At 47.3% G+C, this 12,500-nt stretch overlaps 2 protein-coding genes across 5 annotated transcripts in view; one reads left to right on the forward strand and one right to left on the reverse strand.

Annotated features, from left to right (window-relative positions):
* Positions 1-4,233, reverse strand: part of LOC135810164 (pneumococcal serine-rich repeat protein-like) — a 22,566-nt gene extending 18,333 nt beyond the window's left edge. For 2 of the 3 annotated variants that reach the window (XM_065323634.1, XM_065323632.1), the window contains exons 1-2: positions 3,880-4,233; positions 1-2,340 (exon numbers count right to left, since the gene is read on the reverse strand). The exon at positions 1-2,340 is cut by the window's left edge and continues 448 nt beyond it. In XM_065323634.1, the coding sequence (XP_065179706.1) occupies positions 1-2,246 (2,246 nt within the window). In that variant the 5' untranslated portion in view covers positions 2,247-2,340; positions 3,880-4,233. The remainder of the gene's footprint in view (positions 2,341-3,879) is intronic. The other variant, XM_065323633.1, reaches the window with a different exon arrangement.
* A 182-nt stretch (positions 4,234-4,415) lies between these two features.
* The window catches only part of LOC135810165 (chitinase domain-containing protein 1-like), a 12,671-nt gene continuing 4,586 nt past the window's right edge, over positions 4,416-12,500 (forward strand). For both annotated transcript variants that reach the window (XM_065323636.1, XM_065323637.1), the window contains exons 1-10: positions 4,416-4,718; positions 5,020-5,190; positions 5,605-5,690; positions 5,894-5,937; positions 6,436-6,477; positions 6,985-7,091; positions 7,469-7,530; positions 8,831-8,923; positions 9,415-9,504; positions 10,151-10,290. In XM_065323636.1, the coding sequence (XP_065179708.1) occupies positions 4,614-4,718; positions 5,020-5,190; positions 5,605-5,690; positions 5,894-5,937; positions 6,436-6,477; positions 6,985-7,091; positions 7,469-7,530; positions 8,831-8,923; positions 9,415-9,504; positions 10,151-10,290 (940 nt within the window). In that variant the 5' untranslated portion in view covers positions 4,416-4,613. The remainder of the gene's footprint in view (positions 4,719-5,019; positions 5,191-5,604; positions 5,691-5,893; positions 5,938-6,435; positions 6,478-6,984; positions 7,092-7,468; positions 7,531-8,830; positions 8,924-9,414; positions 9,505-10,150; positions 10,291-12,500) is intronic.

Here is a 12,500-nt window from a genome sequence, read left to right on the forward strand (position 1 = left end):
GGAACAGGAGCAGCTGAAGAACTAACAGGCGCAGGAACAGGAGCAGCAGCAGAAGCAGCAGCAGCGCTGGATTTCGCCGTGGATTTCGTCGTAGATTTAGCCGTAGCACTGGGAGCAGTTCGTCTTCCAGACGAAGTAGCTTGAATGGCAGCGGCGGCGGCAGTGGCAGCAGCACGACGGGTACGCTTGGCAGGTGGTGAGTGAGGCGCAGGTGACGTTGGTGACTCCGATGACTCCGACTGTGAACCAGATGGTGACCACTCTGGTGACGACGCTGAAGACATGGCTGAAGATACCGCTGAAGAACTCATCGATAAAGATGGAGACGGAGGTGCCAGAGTAACCTGCCCACCGCTCGCCGTTGTGACGCGCAAGGAGGAATGCGGTCGTTTTCGAGACGCACTACCGCTCTCACCTTCTTGACCCTCCGCTGCTCCAGATGACGACGGACGTGGACCAGCCGACATGATGAGTGAGGACCCCGTCGACGTCACGGTGCGTTGTCCTTCAGCTGGTGAGGAGCTCGAAGTAACGCCAGTGGCCGTTACAGTTCTTTTACCAGCCTGCGGGGCACTGCTGAATGCTGGCGTAGTACTGTTCTGATTTGCAGCCTTGGCTGCCGCAGCAGCAGCAGCCGCTGCTGTTGCTTCTTGGGCTTTTCTCCTTTTCTTTTGTCGCCGTTTCTGTGTGTTAGTCATTGGAGGCGGTTGTGCTGCTTCTGCTTCAAACGACAAGTTAAAATCTGGGACGGGCTGGTGAGCGTCCGGCAAACCTGCAGCAGGAGACATGACAGCGCGTCGAGACGTCCGTTCTTCCAGCAGCAGCGAGGGTGGCGCTGAGCTGGCATGATCAGTGTAATGATGGCGCTGATGATTGTGTTGAGGATGTTGATGATGACCAGGCGTTTTGCTAGTGCTGACGGCGCTATCGCGCTTAGCCCTACCCGGGCTGCGTTCATCCAGCAAACCGGGTGTCGACGGTGCACTACTCGCCTGCTGGCCACGGTAGAGCGGACTCGAGCCACTGCCTCTAGGTGAGCGATTGGGCGAGAAAGACGGTGCAGGGGTGGGGTTGTGCGAATGTGAAAACTCGAACGGCCGCGTCGACGGCGGCGGCGTTTCCGACACAGGAGACGTGGGAAGTGGATACGCTCTGTCACCATGGCGATGCGCCAGCCCTGGAGAATGGTGGCGAGGTGCCATCAATGGGGAGCGGTGATCATTTCTCGATCGGTCGTGGCTTGGGTAGTCTCTGGAACGGGTTTGCAAACGATCAAAAGAAGGCTCGCGAGAATAATCACGAGAACGACCAAGGGAACGCTCACGAGAATGCTCGCGAGAATATCCTCGGGAATGATCACGAGAATTTTCCCTTGAGTGTCCTCGAGACGGACCTTGCGCATGCTCTCCAGGCATATAATGTTCATTTCTCGATGCTACTGCGGCCACTACCGGTGCAGCTGCTGCTGCTGCTGATGGTGGTGCGCCGCCGCCGCCACCAGAAGAAGCAGCAACAGAACTGAAGGAGCTTCTCTGCATAATACTACCAAAGCGGGGGCCTGCTAGTGCTGGTGGGTATCGAAACGAGTTGAGCTGAGTATTCACGTGCTCCTGTCTCTGCCTGTCAGTGGGTTGTGGCCAGGCGGCATGCTGGTGAGGATGGTGCTGCTCATGGCGTACTTCTTGCCGATGTTGATGATTAGCCACGGGAGCTCTGTGGCCCCAGTCGTATACAGCATGTCTTCCCGAAGACATTGTCGTCGGCGGACCACTGTTACCAGTGGCAGCAGAGCCGTGAGCATAATCCAACGACGACATAGTTCTGCTGGCGGTTGGCATGTTGCTTGTCGCGCCAACAACACCTTGCCTCTTTTTGAAGTCCTCTACGCGCTGCAGTGCTTCTCGAAGGGAATTGTAGATATTGCCACTCAGCAGGCTGGGTATGGTACTGGTACTAGATGTAGTGCAAGTTGCCAATGTGCCGTTAGTGCTGGGCGTGTTCAGAGAGACAGAGGGTTGTGTTCCATCACCTATGGACTGTTTCCCCAGTTCCGCACTGCTGCCGTGCCTTGGACCATAATCTGTCCAGCCGTGGTCGTACACTTGCCGACTGCCCTCTTGTGTCTGCTGTTGCTGCGGCTGCTGCTGCCCGAGGGTGTACGCAGTCCCACTGCTGTACCCAGTGTGTTGTTTTTGTTGGCCGTGCTTGGTGCCTATTTCCTTCCGGTCCCTCACATTGAAGCTCATACTAAGTAGACACAAAGCTAGTAGAGTCTGGCTGTGAATACAGGCACACACATGCCAAGCCAATCAAGACGCCATCGTGTGGAATACTGAAACACTGCAGAGCACACACACAAACATACATGCATGCATGCATGCACACACACACACACACACACACACACACACGCGCGCGTGCGCGCACACGCACACACACGCACGCACACGCACACACACACACACACACACACACACACACACACACACACAACAATAATGCGTAAAGTAGCGTAGTCTAAATACAGCCAGTAGTAACGCCTTCAACGCAGATGATTTGATGTATGCTCTCAACCTCAGCAAGGAATTGAAATGATAGTACGAAGTGGACCTGATAGATCAAATTTCTTTCCCAGGGATAATCATACATCAAATGTAACAGCAACAGGGCGAGCATTAAAAAAAACACTTCTGATGACAATAGACAAGAGGAGATTACTGGGTGACATCACTTTTACACAATGGACTTCCAAGAAAGAAAGGTCTATTGTGCAATGATTTGGCTACGCATCAGAGACCCTTTGAAAGCCTGATCAACATTACAGTGCAAAGGGCGCAGCTATGGCTCATCTTATCACAGTAAAACTACAAGAATTCAGTATACCGGTACATGAAATCGATACGCAGCACTAAACAGCAGCACTGTTAGTTTTGGGTCTGGTCTCGGGTTTTCACGGTATTACCCCTCATTCAGAAACTGTTTCTATGCTAATGCCTTTGGTAGGCAAATACTACTTGCGACTACGGGTACTACAAACAAATGCTGCCTTCATCGTCATTTTACTACAGTCAATCTGGATATGTTCAAACCGTACCCAATCTAACTATTAGGGTTTTCATCAACGGTACAGGCGGGAAAAGTGAATTCTGATCATTGCATATTGATAACACATCACTCAAATACAAGCGAGCCAAATATACACACTACATGTAAGATACGTATGCTATCGCCGAGTACTGCGCAAACACCCGGGAGGCCCTCCCTATGCTGCTCTGCATACCGTATTATCTCCATTACAAGCCCAGTCTATATTATAAGCGCACTCCAAGAGGGCTTCGAAGATATACAAGCACAGTCTCCAATAAAAGCGCAGGGCCTATAATGGAGGACTGTACGGATCATGTCCATGCACGTTTGACGTCCACAGTATCACATACACACATGCTATGCCGCAAGTCTGTGATCCCCGAGATAAAAATGTACAGACTCCGTGCTCCAGGAAGTGCAAAACTGCATTCACGGTACCTGGTGGGAAATTTTGTACTACTGGTACTTCAAAGTATAAGAAGAAAAATACTTGTACCATATGGTTGAAAGATTATAAGCCCAGTCTCCAATATAAGCCCAGGGTCAGGACTGGTTGAAAAAATATAAGCCCAGGGCTTATAATGTATAATGGAGATAATACGGTATTAATTATTTGGGTACTGTGCACTTCTATTCAAGCTGCCTCGACCTCCAGGCCCTGTTTGTATCTGGGTGCTGTATACTGAAGCTTCACTGTACATGTAAATATTACTAAATAACTCACTTGGAAATTCACTACCTCGTTCTAATGGACAAAATAAGTTTCTCTCTTGCATTCACAAAAATACTCACATAAAGAAGATATGCCTCGGACCAACCACGGGCGCGCCCACTTCAGTGCAGCTCAAGGACCAGGTGAGTGCCGCCCAGCTGCGCTCGTTTTGCAATACTATTAATTTTTACTGGACAATTTTGTTATGAGGTGCTTGACCTTGAAAATATTCTCAAACTACGACCAAACAAGTGTGCGTATCAAAACACAATCATGGCGCGGTGGATGAAAAATTACACTCACAAAGTCTCCTCAAGATACTAGCATTTCTAGAAGAACTCTCCAGCACGCACTCCAAAGGGAAATAATTCCTCGTCAATTCCGTGTCCAACGGAATGAATGGAAACTTCCCACATGTACGAGTACACCAGAGAGTCTTGTGTGTGTGTGTTTTTTTGTGGCTTGTGCTTTTTCTTGTTGATGTAAAAAAACACGAGATCGAGAATCATCATCTTCCGGCCATGACGTCGTTATGAATCCATAGCAACGAGTCGGCGTCAGGGTGGAAGAAGAAGACAACGACGACGCCAGCTGCCAACAACAAAAAAGGCTGTCAGGGAGATACGGAATCATAGTCTTTTCAATTTCAGGGCCAAGCCAAGGCAAAGACTGCGAACCACGCTGACGTTTTTTTCTGTCCACTGGCACCGACCCTCAGCCACCAGCCTGGCTCCAGCTCTATCGCTGGGTCTGGAAGAACACGTATCTTGCCATTATCGTACCGGACACTTGTCATAGGATTGTCAAAATAAAAATGGTTTCAATTAAACTGATCGCCTTAGCTATTGGATTAGCGGTACTTGCCACCAGTTCTCTCACTGATGGAACTCTGTCAAAGAAAGAAAAACAAGCAAAGAAGGTCAGTCATTCAAATTACTAATCCGAAGTGTAGGCTAGAGAATGACACTTGAAGAGACAACACAGAAATTTCAAAGTGACAATGTAAAAGCTAGATAAAGTGAAGTGACATTTCAGGTAACGAAGTTCTAGTAATTGCTATCTGTGCAGTTGAAGAGGAACTTTGGGATAAAATCACAATTGTTTCAGAGCACGGAATTTGGACAATGGAATAAGTAAAGCCGTAGGCAATGCTCAACTGAATACCTGTATAATTGTATATCCAACTTACTAGTGGTGTGGCGCTGGTTTTATTCGTTTAGGAGAAAGAACTGAAGATTGACAAGAGTGCAGCGAAAGAAGCTGTTCACAAGCGTGGATTGGTGGTGGAGGCCACACGCAGTAAAGACATCGTCAAGGAGCATGCCAGATGCCATGATCAGTCGGCTGAGGAGGCGAAGTTCCCTGCGACTACTCTTGTCTACGTTACTCCGGTACTGTTTTGTGTGTGTGTGTGTATGTGTGTGCGCGCGCGCGCGCGTGTGTGTGTGTCCGTGCGTGTGTGTGTGTGTCCGTGTGTGTGTGTGTGTGTGTGTGTGTGTGATCCGCGGTAGCACTGTCCCAGTAAGACAGGGATGTTGGGTTCGAGTCCCGCTCGTGGATCCTTCTTTTGCAACAATACGGAGTATGTTATCCTGGGTCGAATGGTCTTGCCCGGAAGAAGTCCACCGGTCGAAAAGGCTCTGAAACCGGCCATTCGATATATTCCTGCATTCAAAATGTATTGTGTTTTCTTCTTTGGTGGGAATTCCCCAATAGCCGTGATACAACACTGTACTTCAGCCAGTTCAGGAGTAGTTTGAGGGAGTTTCCCTTTGTTTGGTATTGCTTCTCTGTGTTGGCTGTAGTGGAATGCACACGGCTATGACATTGCAAAGCGCTTTGGAGGCAAGTTCACCTTGTTGTCGCCAGTGTGGCTGCAAATCAAGAAACAGTAAGTAGTAGTAGACAAGAAGACCAAAAGACCTTTCACCATGGTCTTGGTCTTAGATGCTGCTAATCCGAAACTCTATCTCCAACTTTGTGCGCCCGCATATTAGTTTTTGGCTTGTTTTCTGAGAATACCCTTGTATTCTGTGTATTCTCTGTGGTCTGTGCGGTCTGTGTGTTTGTGGTTGAATATTGTGCCATGGACAGGCATGGGACCTTCAAGGTGCAAGGTGCACATGACATTGATCAAGGTAACTTTTCCGTTGCAACTATCTTGTGCGTGTGTGAAACACGAGTTGCCCAGTTTTTCTGACCCTGTACGATGTGATGTGGGTCTGCACTATATGCACGGATTGCTATTCCACAGTGACCACCATCTTGATCGAGGACATAGGATGGACATTCTCGCACTTGTAATGCTCCTTTCAGAACCTCAGGGTCAGAATTGCAGAGCTTGCATGGAAGCATAGTGCATACCGTGTGGGTAGCAACAACAAATGACTGGGCACCATATCTAGCTAGCAGATACTCTCAGCCAGCATGCGAATATGTTGCTTACAAGCAGCCATGTTTCTCTCTTTTTTCCGTTTCTTCACTGATTCTCGCAACAGCCCCAGTCCCATGCGGTACTGTGGGGGATGCATCCAACGCATCATCCTGGATCAGCCCGCTTTGCTTGTTTCCCTGCCTGCATCGCATCCAGTGACGCTTCCTCGTGCTCATTCATCTTGTTTATATTCCCATCACAGGCTGGCTAAAGGATGTGAAGAAGAACAGGAAAATAGAGATTGGTAAGCACACACACAACACACACATGGATAGTGGAGTGTTAAAGTCATTGACCTGGAGTGAAGCTCGTGCGTAACATCATGCTCCGAAGGTTGAACCAGTATGCTTTGCTTCACGCCATGTATGTAGATGTACATGCACTGTGATGTGTGCAACTACTGTCGCGGACATGGACATCCATTGAGCTGTCAAGCGGCCACGGGGCGCTGGCCTTGCAGCCGTGAGCACTGCTGGTCCATTTTTACACTGTGTATATGAACTACAGTGCATGTACACGCTAAAAGCAGTAAGGGTGCCTGCCCCGGTTATCTCATTGGATTTCGATGTCCACGACAGTACATTCCCATGCTGCTGCATGAATGTACACTCAAACGTCTCTTATCCGGACGCCTCGGATACGGACACGTCTCTCTACCGAGCACCTTCAGCTTGGGGTTCCTATGGCAAAATGCTTCGAATTTGGGGGTTTGAACTTTTTTTTTCGTTTGCTGTGTGCCCTATGCTGCCAGTTCCCCGTGTCCTCTTCGACGGCTGGCGCTCAGAAGACTTCCAGGTGGTGATGAGCAACGAGAAGGTTGCGCGCTCCATGGCGGGTATTCTAGCCGACTTCTTGGTGGTGAGTTCACTGAGTTTGCTAGTTGCTATATCACCAACGCACGACAGCTAAATGTTAGAAAAATCGCATGAGCTGATTGTTTAGTAACTGGTGGTGTTAGTGGACATTATAGCGTAACTTGTAGTTCCTTGGTCTTTTTTTCTTTTCTATAAAAATCTTTTCTCTTTTTCTTTTTGGACGCAACCAGTTATATTTTCCATTATACAACAATGAGAAAAAGCAAAGACAATTGTACAACTAACTCTCTGTTTTCCTGCACTGGCCGAATAACCTATGACAACAGTTAATGGAAAATTGCACCCTGCGCGCACGTTCATGCTGCTTTCATTTCTCCTCAAGGTCTTCGTCTGAACTTTTTATGTTGTTTGCTTCTCCAGGACAATGACTTCCACGGATGTGTCATTGAAGTGTGGAGTCAATTCGCTGGACATATGCGAAGGTACGTCAGTCTGAATAGCGTGATCTACCTTGAAACAAAAAGTTTAACGGACAAATTGTTCACCGAGTTCTGAAAATATCCGTTGGTGCATAGAAAGCAGGGCGGATTAACCCCCGATAATGCTGCTTATACCTCATTCCGTATTCACCTACATGCAATTTCCCACCTACATAAGTTTTGAATATTCCTCAACGTTCACTGCTTATATTCACCACTGTTGTTCACTGCTGAGAGGTTGTAACTATTGGACTTTCAAGGGACTTAGAATTTTTTCTCTTTCTAGTACAGTCGTCCCTCTCTAATCCGGCACTTGTTTATCCGGAACCCTTGCCAACCGGCGCACTTTCTGACGAAACCGATTTTTTTCGTTCAATTCCTACATCTTAATCCGGCACTTGAATTCCGCCTCCGGCAGTGACTTTTTGAAACGAATCGCTCAAACTGCACGTAGTTTGATTTCATAATCCGGCAGTCGTAAATCGCGTACCGTACAGGTGCACTCCTTGCCAGGCCAGGCTAGGCCAGTCTGGTCAATGTTGTCCAGGAGACAACGGCTAAGCAGCCAACCATATTTTCTTATTTTAGCAAGGAGTAGTGTCCTGCCAGTTTTCAGGTGTGTGTGTGTGCGTGTGTGTGTGTGCAAGAGTACATGTGAACATGTTCTCTGTTTTACTTTATCACTTTATCACTGTGTATATTCCTGGAGAAAAGTTGAGAACATAAAGCCGTACACCAAATACTTGGGTCGACACGGAAAAACCCTGCGTTTTGACGTATGATACATGCATGCAATTGGGTAGGGCCGGGTCAGAGGGGGCTGGATTTCTTAATCCAGCACCCTCGTTAATCCAGCAGAAAACGACGTAGCAAAAGGTGCCGGATTAGAGAGGGACGACTGTACTCATTCTAGACAGATTTCACTGTACAACTGCTTTGTTGTAATCAGGGAGTAGTAAAATACCTACTACTCCCCGTTTGTACTGTACCTGTACACGTATAGCCATTTCCGCCCTAACTTGAAGTAACACCAGCTGATACTCTCCAGTTCTTATGTAGTGAAACCTGTCTAAGCCAATTGCTCAAGGAAACTTCTAAGTGCGGTCTCCGTGTACAGGTGGTCTCCTCGTCCAGGGTCGTTTGACTAGAAATTACATCCCTTGGTCCTGGTTGTAGTGGTCCTCTATTAAAGACAGGTAACCATCACCTTTTCAGAGTGGTCACCTTGACAGGCTTCGCTGTACATGTATATGCATGGGTGGTACATTTTTTGAATTTTTTCTCTCACTGTTCTTGTCTACAGTGAACTAGCTGCTCTGGTCAATGTCATGACGGACGTGCTGCACAAGAACAAGCTCAAGTCCATTCTCGTCATTCCTCCACCTGTTGGACGAGGGTTAGTTAAGGATATGGTCTTCGACGTTGCTATTCGAGAGGGACTTAAAGTATACTCCCTGTGCTGGTATCTTGTGTGAAGCTGGGGATGACTTACACACTTTAATACCATACCTAACTGAGAGATAAAAATGTGCTGGTTCACGATGAGAAACCGGTTAACCGTGAACCAGCACAATTCTTGAAAACGCAAAATTTGCATGCCGTGACAGTTTATCGCTTTACAGTGGCTGTGTGTTCTCACTCCTTGCTTTGACAGTAATCACAGGAACACGTAAACTGTCATTACCACCGCTATTTCAAACCGTGCACGTTGCTGCTTCACCGATGTTTACACTCTGGAGTGGCTTGAATCCGTCCTGTTTGGTCAGCTGTTTTACGTTCCTTTCGGCTTGGTCTGATTTCAAAGACACGGTCTCTGCCTTATGGCACTCCAGTGTACTACCTAGCATTTCTCATTTCTATTTGTGTGTTTGTGACTTGCTCGGGCAGGGTCATGTTCGATGGCAGTGACTTTGAGCGCTTGGCACCAACCGTCGATGGGTTCAGCTTGATGACGTACGACTTTTCATCGCCAGCAAGGTGAGCACTGCTTGCAAGTACCTTGAGTGTAGAGTTGCTGAAACTAATTGAACCGTCAATGCCTGCTGCTGTGGGCATGTTAGTTTATTGGGTTGGGTTTTTGGGGGGGGGGGGGGGGAGGCTTCTGCATTGCAACAAAATATCGACACATTCAACTCACCGTCAGGTATCGGCACGATTTCACCCTGCTATCATTCTTGTGAACATCTCCGCCGCCAGCATATGTACATGATTAGTTCTCTATAACATTTGCGTTCACCACTACAACATTGTGCTGATTATCCACGCACCACTTTCCCATCAACAAGGTACCAACGGACAGCACATCAACTGTAGGATATAGTCCACTGTTTACCCTGTTGAGCATTGTCTTCTGATAACCACGTCGTAGCAAGAAACTCTGATTACAGAAAGACGATTCTTCCATTCAGGATCCCAATGTGCGGTAAGGCTAGGCACTGGGACCCTGGTTGTACTGCGTACACTCTGCAATGCTCACTACGGTCATGTAGTCAGCACTTGTGCTCAGCACTTTGACCTGTGTGTCTGTATGTCTGTGTGTATGCATGTGTATGTGGGTGGGTGTATGTCTGTATTTCTGTGTGTATGTATGTATATCTGGGTGTGTATATGTTTGGGTGTGCAGCCCCGGTCCCAATGCACCCATTGGCTGGATGGAAGAGTGTGTGAAGGCCTTGGCACCCTCAGCACATGACCAGTACCGTAGTAAAATTCTTCTCGGACTCAATTTCTACGGCTATTCCTACAGTAGTCAAGGTGGTCTCCGTAAGTCACACTGCCTTTTGAAACACTGCACTGAGTACGGAGGAGGATCCAGGAGGGGTTTCAGGGGAACCCCCTAAATTTCGTAAATGTACTACTGGTAACGATATGAGTGTCCATGTACATGTATCAGTTATTCAATTTTGACTATACTGACCCCCCCCCTGTAGAGATCGCTGGATCTGCCGCTGTAGTAGCCAAGGTGGTCTCACAGTGCCCCAGCGCCCCAACACTACACTAGATATGCATGACTACATACACTACACTAGATATGCATGACTACATACACTACACTAGATATGCATGACTACATACACTACACTAGATATGCATGACTACATACAGTCAGACCTCGCTTATCCGGTCCTCTTTTATCCGGATCCCTCGCCATCCGGAAGGAAATCGTTGGTTACCGATTAACAGCATATGCCATGTACACATACAGTATGTGTGTTCGATTATCCGGTTCCCTCGCCTATCCGGATATTTTTATGGAAAACGGATGTGTGCGGTTATGCGAGGTCTGACTGTACACTACACTAGATATGCATGACTACATACACTACACTAGATATGCATGACTAGATACACTACACTAGAGATGCATGACTAGATACACTACACTAGATATGCATGACTAGATACACTACACTAGAGATGCATGACTAGATACACTACACTAGATATGCATGACTAGATACACTACACTAGATATGCATGACTAGATACACTACACTAGAGATGCATGACTAGATACACTACACTAGAGATGCATGACTACATACACTACACTAGATATGCATGACTACATACACTACACTAGATATGCATGACTACATACACTACACTAGATATGCATGACTAGATACACTACACTAGATATGCATGACTAGATACACTACACTAGAGATGCATGACTAGATACACTACGCTAGATATGCATGACTAGATACACTACACTAGATATGCATGACTAGATACACTACACTAGAGATGCATGACTAGATACACTACACTAGAGATGCATGACTAGATACACTACACTAGAGATGCATGACTAGATACACTACACTAGATATGCATGACTAGATACACTACACTAGAGATGCATGACTAGATACACTACACTAGATATGCATGACTAGATACACTACACTAGAGATGCATGACTAGATACACTACACTAGATATGCATGACTAGATACATGTGTACTGTACACTTTAAAGCGAGAAACTTCAAGCTTTCACTGCATGCAAACATGGTGTTTTTTATGAGCTGCACTGGTTCCCAACGAGAAACTTTTGTAATTCTATCTCATCAGGACTGAGGTGGATCTTGTATTGTCACAACAATGGAAAGAACAGTTTGCGGCGATTTGTATTCACGAATGTGGACTCCTCGCGAAAATGGCAAATTTTAGTCTCTAGCAAAATTTTCTCACTTTGCAGTAGTAGTCAAGGGGTGTCATCGATTGGCGAATCTGGATTGAGTGCGAGCAGGCGGTGTAATCCGAGCAACGCTGGCCCAATCGAACAAAACAAGGGTGTAGTACGCAAAATGTACGCATATCGTACAAACATTCTGTGAGAGCTGTCCTAAAACGCCAAAGTCCATTTCCACTCCAGCCACTCCCGGTGTGGGGGCCGGTGTGGTCGGATTCCACTCCAAGTACACCTACTCCGGATTCGATCGGATTCGCCCAATCAATCACGCTCACTCGGAGCGCACTTGCTTGGGATTCACCCAATCAATCATACCCCAGGTGTACTTGGTCACAGTGTCCCAGCCCTACACTGGTTACTATGAAAGTCAGACCTCGCCGCTTATCCGCTCCTCTTTTATCCAGATCCCTCGCCATCCGGAAGAAAATCATTGGTTACCGATCTACGCCACATGTCATGCATACATACAGTATGTGTGTTCGATTATCCGGTTCCCTCGCCTATCCGGATATTTTGGTGGAAAACGAATGTGTGCGGTTTTAAGCGAGGTCTGAGTGTATACTTTGTGACTATAATGTCTATGTACATGTGACTTGTACTACCTGTCCTGCATCCACAGGTGATCATGATCTTAGCAACCAGCATGTGCTTTGCGACCAGTCCGCATTACATATACATTCACATGTGTACTGCATCCATGTTTTTCCTCGTGCCAGGCCATGAGTTCCCAATTAGCTGTGGGTCGCAGCACGGCTGGAAAAAATCCTTCC

Source organism: Sycon ciliatum, chromosome 2 (assembly GCF_964019385.1).
Source record: "Sycon ciliatum chromosome 2, ocSycCili1.1, whole genome shotgun sequence".
NCBI classification, from domain to species: domain Eukaryota; kingdom Metazoa; phylum Porifera; class Calcarea; order Leucosolenida; family Sycettidae; genus Sycon; species Sycon ciliatum.